The following is an 8,341-nucleotide window of genomic DNA, read 5'->3' on the forward strand; positions in this document are numbered from 1 at the left end:
GATGAATGAAAAAAAAAGTTGAACTGTGACTGTCTAAAGCTAGGTGGTGTGATGCTGAGGTTTTGCATGGGAAAAGTTAATTCTAAAGGGTGAGTTGCACTTTCAGTGCACTGAAGTTTCACTTTATAGCAAAATCATGCTGTTTCTGAAGCAGGTTGCTAAGTGTAAATATCACTGAGTTGGTATATGTTTATTTTTGAAAAAGCACTTGCGTAATTATAGAGCCATTTAATTTGCAAAATTGTAAATTTGTATAAATGTAATGTAAGAAAAGTTGTATGTTTCCTGTTACACCACGTTGTCTGTGTTCTGCTGCATTCTCTACTTACCCACCTGAGCCCCTTGGCCAGCTCGTGAAAAGGTTGTGAATTTGAAGGCAGTGTTTGTAGTTCACTGTGCTCAGACACGGGCAGCCAACCTGGCTGCTTCCCATTGTCTTGTTGAATCCGAAAGGGACTTAATCTTCAGATGTAACGAGCTTGTACTAACTCTCCCTTCTCTCATAACGGTCAAACCCATGTTGCCGGGCTTTGAACGAGTTGCAAGAAATACCAGTAACTAAACGTAAGGCTAATAAAACCTCCTGGAGTATTTCTCATCTAACACAGCTTTTCCCAGTCCATCATTCACATAAGAACTTTAGTTTGGATCAGGTTCATCTCTTTACAGTATTTGGTGCATAGGACATCGTTTGAATGTAAAAGCTGTTTTTGAACAATGAGGTACTTTGTGGTGGGTTAACCCCCATGTTCATACCCCGGTATGAATATTTTAGCAATAGCCAGACAAGAATTTCAGCATGTTCTATTGCAAAAGTCAATTCTTTGAACTGTCATTTGTACTGTTGAGAAAGCGTTGGTTAATATCGCTTGTGCTTTTAGCCAGACATGGAAAAATTTGCATCTCATCTTTCTGTTTAAGGTAGAATTTGTCACAGCTAGTATACAAACTCTCTTCAAAACAGGCACAGGAGCAGCTCAGCCTACATTTTATTAATGATTAGCATGAGTGAAAATTACCATACGAAGCCTTGCTCCAATACGGCAGAATTTTCTCTCCTGGTATTTCCTCCTTTGTTCTCAAATTACTGAGGTTTTAAAAAACGTGAGTTTTCTTGTAAGAGATCTGTACAGCAGCAGGGCAATGTTTCACATAGTATACAAGGATTCCTAAGGAACCAGTATTATGCAGTAGACGTTTATATTAAACCCATCCAATAACTAAATACTGCATACCATTTACAGCTTGAATAAATATTTTTTGTTTTAATACAAACTTGTGTGTCTTGCTTAACATTTTGTAAGTCCATTAAGCAGCTTTGTGGATATTGTATAGAAAAGTCATATTGATCGGTCATTTTTTTTAAGACAAAAAATTCAGTACGAAACACCAAGTTCTAATAGCAGCAATTGTCAGAATGACAAAAACAATTGTCTCTGCTACATGGTGGCATTTTCTGCTTACCAGTATTCTGAGAGTTGTCATGTGATACTTTTAAATCGATTTGCTATTTAGTTGAGACATAGTGTAGCTCTTTCATGGAACAGCCACTATCCACCACAGTCGTCTTTTTCAATTCAGGTGATCAGGTAATACTAAAGATGTGAATTACCGGTTCACTTACTTACGCTTTCAAAGGAAGAAGCATCTGCTGTCACATGGCAAATAATTTTTAGAAGAACAGGTGTCAGACCATGAACTAAGGTTAATTTTCTTTGTATATAGCATTTAAACCCCAGGGTCATTTGCTACTTCTGCAAGTACCTTCTTTCCCAAAAGAAACAGATCCCACTACATCCCAGCCAGAGTACATATTCCCCCTGCTTTATGGAGGAAAGTTTAAAGACCATCAGTGGGTAAAGATGACTTCCTGTTGACATTAATGTCAGAGTAAGAAAAGCCGTTGTCCTAAATCACAGAATCACTGAATGGTCAGGGTTGGAAGGGACTTCTGGAGATCATCTAGTCCAACCCCCCCCGCCAGAGCAGGGTCACCTACAACAGGTTGCACAGGACGGCGTCCAGGCGGGTTTTGAATGTCTCCAGAGCGGGAGACTCCACAACCTCTCTGGGCAGCCTGTGCCAGTGCTCCACTACCCTCCTTTGCATTTGACCTGGCTTCAAGGTGCACAACAGCAGAAAACCAACCTTTGAGTAAAGTTATTTTTTCCATGGAAATCACTTAGTAGTTAGGAAAATTAAGCAACAAAACTGTAAGAAACTAGCTGCTTCTAGTAGCAGCGCTATGTGAGTTACCAAGAGAATTCATTTGCAATGGCATTTGAGAAAACACGTCAGTGACAGAGGAGCCCAGTTAACAAACGTTCTTTATTGTCAGGTCTCAAGACGTTATCATAATTCGACATTTTTTATGTGTACTGTATAAAAACTTGCACTGAGTCAGAGTAATAAAAGCCCAGTTGTATGTATCAATAATCAATGATGTTTTAAGAAATTTTAGAGTAGCAGTTAAAGAATTCATTCACTTATGGATAAATAAGATGTAACAGGTACCACTCATTGTTTTGATCAGAGAGTGTTTAAGGCTTTGTTTCCAACGCTACTTGGGCCTACAGTTTCTCTATCAGTATCGCAGAAGCACCTCCTCCTCCATTGCAAATTCCTGCAAGACCAAACTGTCCTTGTTTCAGCGCATGGGCCATGTGAACAACAATTCTTGCTCCCGACATTCTAAAGAAAAGAAAAAAAATGTATATAGCTTAGTTTAAAGGTAATTCTTAATTAGACCCACACAGTTGGTAGAATATAGCACTGATTCACTGGAGGGGAAAAAAAAACACCAATAAAAAGAGCAAACAAACCCTTTCATCTACATTTAGATGCAATACAGGTTATTTTTCTCTAGCTACAGTACTTAACAAACAGAAAGATTCTTACACAAAAAAAAAAAACCCTATGTTTATCTAAAGGTTCTTCTGGAAAAGGAAATCACTTCTAAGTCAGTCTGTATATTACAAAGTACCCCTACGTGTAGCAAAGCTCTTTCAAAGAAGGTAACAAATCTACCACAAAAAACCAAATTGATAGTAATGATTAATTTCAAACAGTTTCATATTTGCTTACAACTTGATATACTGCAGTATGCACTACTTTGAGCCATCTAACCTGCAAAGTCAGACATTTAAATTCTGTCATTAGGTTGTCAAAATTAACTGTTCAGACAAAAAAAAAAAAATAAAATCAGATTCCCTTATCAGAAGCAGCTGATACTGTGAAGGAGATGTCAGCATGTCTTGCGGGATTATGCCTTGATTACAGCTTTTTATGAACCACAAAGTACTCCTACTTGTTCCTGACATACAACATGGTTACTTCACATCTGTATTTACTTAGAGGTTTTGAAATGGGCTTTTCCTCATAGACCTGGACACTGCGGCATGATCACCCTTAGGGAGGATTAACAGGATATACTTAAGTCATGAGGAAGTTACAGCAGTTGGGGAACACAAGCAGGTGACCTGACTCCTCCCACCCAATGACAGAACTTCAAACAAAAGACCCACCAACATCCCCCAGACTGTCCCCATCTGCTGTATTAGGAGCTTGGAGACTTGGATTCATGGCCAAAAATGCTTTGACAAGACCTGAAATTTCACTTTGCTCATGTAAGAAAAATAAAATCCCCTGTACCATATCCTTTGCTACTTTCATAAGTTTACCTGTAAATTTTATTAGCTTAACTACTTGATTAATTATTATTCTTTATTCTGTCATATTAATAGTGATTTTGTTTTAATACTTCATAAATCCATATAGCTATGGTGACAAGCAAGCTCTCTGTAGAAGTAGGTGATAACTAATAGTGAAGAGAAAAATGGGATCGTGCTCTTTTCAAGGTACCCTGAAATTTAACGCCTGAATTAAGTCACTATGTACTTGATAGCAAATTTCTATTACCCTTCCTACTTGCATTAAATTTGGAAAGAAAGGAAAATGTTTCATCAGTGTGTCTAGAAAACAATGCCTCTGTATGGAACAAAACCCAGTGCTTATTTTACTTACCCGATGGGATGTCCAAGAGAGACGGCACCTCCATTAATGTTTACTTTCTGTGGATCGATACCCAGCATTTTGATATTGGCCAGCACCACGACACTGAATGCTTCGTTGATTTCCCACATTGCAATATCTTCTTTTTTCAGGCCTGTCTGACTTAGAATCTAGAAATAATAATAAAAATAATCACTATTCTGAAAAAATTAGGAAGCTAATTACAGAAATCATTAGGTCTATTTTGAGGTGGGTGACTCAGGCTGCCCATAGTCTGATTCACGTTCACGTTTTGGAACCTCTTTGTCAGATGGGAAAAAGCAAAATTGAGGTACTGAAGCAGAAACCTGAGTTTTCACAAAAGAAGAAGTGGAGAGTACCCTGTGCCAAGAATACGTTTTCATCACACTTGCACTAAGATGGGTGCTGCAGTAAGTACATGTAAACTGATGGAGTATTGCCTTGTGCCATACACTTGTCTTCAGTTGCTTTTTGAACTAGTCTATACTTGTATAACCACATTTATTTTGCCTTTTAGCCATACTAGATGCAAAGCTTCTGAAGTTGTTGAAAGCAGAGTAAACACTCTTTTTCAAAATGGGCATGAGAAATTTGTTACTCTGAAAATCTGCATTCTAGCCTCGATCCTCTGAAAAATGTGTTCTTTGTATTTATGACACAACTATCATTTCGGTCCTAATTACAGGAAGATCCACTGAGGGATGAACCAATGATCCAGTGCTAGGGAAGTTTGTTGTTTTACAAAAAACAGTTGGTTTTATTCCTACCTTGGGAACAGCATGTGCAGGTGCAATTGGGAAGTCAATGGGATCAACAGCAGCATCTGCAAAAGCTAAAAATCACAAAAGCTGTTTGAAGACCTTTATTTTTTACCATACGGGATTTTTATTTGTGCAAGCAGCAAACCCAGCCAAGATAGAAAAATTCTGAACAGAATGGTCTGTGAAATAGATGATACATCTAAAGTTTAGTGCCTTAAGTGAGTCACATAACAACATTTTCAGGTTTTTAATATCATTCCATATAGAAAACTCTGCTTATGATCAAAAGCCTGCTGGTACCACACTTGACATTTCAAGGACTGTATTGAGAAGATGCAGCCATGATGCCTAAGGGCTCACCTCTTCTGTCCCATGAATGTCAGATAACCAGCCAAACAGGACTCCCAGTCTGAGAGCATACTGAGGGAGTATTCTCCAGGACTGTACTGAAAGATAAGGAAAGAAAAATCTTACCTACTATCCGTGCCAGTGGTTTCACTTTCAGTCTCTTGGCTGCCTCTGTAGTCATCAGCACCACAGCCGCTGCTCCATCGTTCAGCGTACTGGCATTCGCAGCTGTAACTGTTCCTACAAAAGGTAAAACATTGTTTAAACAGAGAGGAAAGTGTGATCTAGCTCAGGTATATCCCATTAATGATTTTTTTTTTTTTTTACCTTAGGCCCTTGGACATAAGGTCTTAACCACATGGTGATATCTGTTGCACTGAGTTAACCAAAAATGAGTTGGTTTTTTGAAATCGGTGTGATTAAACAAGTACAGTCACACGTATTCGTATCTTTATCCAAGTGGTGGTTTAGACCACACCTTCCCCATCAGCTGCACTGCTGGCAGTAACACAGAATCCCAGCGCAAAAAGGGTTGTGAATAAGTGGCAACTTTGAGTTAGCCAGAAAGACTTGTCAAGTACAGATTCAGGGAAGTAAGAGGGAACTATGTAAGGGCACTCCAGCTCCCACTGAAACGAGAACTTCTACTGGGCAGAGACCAAGGCAATAGCTAAATTGAAACCAATTTGTTTCATTCTTTTTAAAGTAAACATCCAAACCAGAGGTTTGCACGGTTTAAGGTTCTTGGACCATCTTTTAATTCAAGCCAGTTCATGCTGTTGAGAAGCATGTTTCTTTATCTTAGCAGACAATTAAAAGTTAATGGACCCCTGTTGGACATTCCAGCTCTTGCCAACAGTATGCCTCACTACAACAAAGTATCCTTCCCCTTGGTAGAAAATTAGGCAGTTAATAGAACAGTATTTACCATTTTCTTTTTGGAAAACAGCTTTCAGCTTTGGAACTTTACTAAAATCAACGCGTTTGTATTCTTCATCTTCTTTCACTTCTATATCTGGCTTTCCTGAAATTCAGATTTGGTTTAGTATTTGATAGAACAGTCCATTCATAAGACATCCTAACACAGTACTCCGATTAAATGCCACCTTATTTAAACAACTTATTTCAGTAAAAAAAAAAGTAAACACATGTAAAATGCATGTCAAGAAATGTGTTTCCAAAAACCGAAAAAAAAAATATTATTCTTTAATTTATCCACAGGAAATCCATTTATACTTCCTGGAGGCTGAATGAAAGGGACAAAGAACGTACCCTTAAGGTCATTAATAGAGAAATTAAAACACAGATGTCCTCAAGCTATACTAGGTAAATTCAATAGCTAGTCTTCCACTTACATGAAAAGGAAGAAGATACAGTATGTAATATTAAAGAAAAATTAAAAAACAAAACCAGATCACGGGTCACTGACTGCTGTTCACCAGAAAGGCTGCAGAACAGACAATTCTTAGCTAATCTAAAATTAGTATTTAAAAAACACAGTTTGCACTGAATGCAAACAGTGTTACAGCTTTCAGTGAGAAGCACAATTCACTTTATCACACCTTTCCATAATACCTTTTTTTGAAATAGTGACAGGAACTATTTCATTTTTCAATACTCCTGCATCCCAGGCTGTTTTGCTCTTAGTGTAAGAGCCTATGGCGTAAGTGTCTTGTTCCTCTCGTGAAATAGTAAACTTCTTTGCAGTATTCTCAGCACAGTTGCCCTTGGAGAAAACCAGGCACGTTAGGTTTGGTGTTTCTGGAGACATGAAGTAGAAATGTAACTGAAAAAACTCAACCAGCAGATTTCCAGAATTAAATACGACTAAAATTTGGTGTCCATTTCTAATTTACATAGTCATGATCAAACAGTAACTTCTGGTTTTGGAATATGAACTTCAGATTTAGCAAATGTTTTCTGGATCCAGATTATTAAAGCCATGAAGGAACTTTCCTTACAAGGCGGTGTTTGGTTTTTTTAAAATAAAAAACTGCATGCAAAAGTAAGTTTTAAAGTGCTAAGGGCTGACATCTTCAGAGACTGAAGATTGTTGTTGAACCACAGAACAGTATGTTCACATCATCTTACTAAGGTTTTCATTCCATTATTAGCTTGCCTATTCCAAAAAGAACAGGTCAACACGCAGGGCTAACAGCCCTCGGGATCTGGTACAAACTGTACAAATAAAAGTATGTATACCTTTTGGCTAATAACTGGAATGAAATAATAAAATCATTTTATATATAAGTCAATCATAATTATACAATCATAATTCATTACCAACACTGCCTAAATACATGGTGACAAAATTAAAAGAAAAAAAAAATACTCATATAGTCAATCTGAAAGATTTGTTCTTAAACAGGTTTTGTTCCACCTCTCATTCCTGTAGAAAGCTCAATGAATCAACACAAAACCCTTTAGTACCGTGTTCCTCCAGTTCTTCAAACAAGCAAGTTCACTTCTATGCAGTTAAAGAATTTAAAGTCTTCATAGCACCAGCAACTTAGTCTATTGCCAAAACACAGACAAGAGTAAGTTCCTAAAGCCATTGGATGGGCCTTCCTGTATATTCTCACACAGACTGTTAAGGTTTTCCAAGCAATCTACAGCTGCTATAGTGAAGACAAAAGGTTCTGAAATATTGTCCCAATCTATTAAAACTTTGTGTATTATAGCCAACTCCTAGAGGTTTCCCCCACATACAGGAACTGACAAACCCACTATTTACATTCCTATAAAAATCCACACAATCAAAATCCATTTTAGCTGAAATATGGGAGTGGATTTCAACCACTAGCCTCAGCAGAATGCGCTATACTGCCCAAAGAATAAATCACACACAGCAGCAGTGAGGTCTGTAACAAATATATGGATCACAGTAGAATATTCTTCATGACATGTTTTCCCCTGCACCAGCAAGAACGCTAACTAATCAATCAATAATTTTGAATTACCGTAGGCAAGGGTCAGAAATACTCGTAAACAGAAAGTACTCATTCTCTTTTCAAACTGTTCTTCCCTGAGGCTTGTTCTTCACTATCTTCACATCAGTTGTTTTCCAAACCCATCCTAAGTTTGCAGTTGTTTGTCCAATTTAAGTTACCATGCTGATAAGTAAGCATATCAGCTGACTCAAACCTTCCAACAAAAGATATGAGATATTTACCTTGGGGAAGGGAAAATAAACATGAGAG

The 8,341-nt window shown here is 37.7% G+C and overlaps 2 protein-coding genes across 2 annotated transcripts in view; one reads left to right on the plus strand and one right to left on the minus strand.

The window, feature by feature from the left end:
* The window catches only part of NPAT (nuclear protein, ataxia-telangiectasia locus), a 21,999-nt gene extending 21,079 nt beyond the window's left edge, over nt 1-920 (plus strand). The window contains exon 19 of the mRNA XM_009890924.1: nt 882-920. Within this exon, the coding sequence (XP_009889226.1) occupies nt 882-920 (39 nt within the window). The remainder of the gene's footprint in view (nt 1-881) is intronic.
* Nucleotides 921-2,312: 1,392 nt separating this feature from the next.
* The window catches only part of ACAT1 (acetyl-CoA acetyltransferase 1), a 20,527-nt gene continuing 14,498 nt past the window's right edge, over nt 2,313-8,341 (minus strand). Inside the window, 6 exon segments of the mRNA XM_009890925.1 lie at nt 2,313-2,691; nt 4,024-4,181; nt 4,800-4,864; nt 5,268-5,381; nt 6,070-6,165; nt 6,717-6,867. Coding sequence (XP_009889227.1) covers nt 2,571-2,691; nt 4,024-4,181; nt 4,800-4,864; nt 5,268-5,381; nt 6,070-6,165; nt 6,717-6,867 — 705 coding nt within the window. The 3' untranslated portion in view covers nt 2,313-2,570.

The sequence above is a fragment of the Charadrius vociferus genome, unplaced genomic scaffold (genome assembly GCF_000708025.1).
Source record: "Charadrius vociferus isolate BGI_N301 unplaced genomic scaffold, ASM70802v2 scaffold118, whole genome shotgun sequence".
Lineage (NCBI taxonomy): Eukaryota > Metazoa > Chordata > Aves > Charadriiformes > Charadriidae > Charadrius > Charadrius vociferus.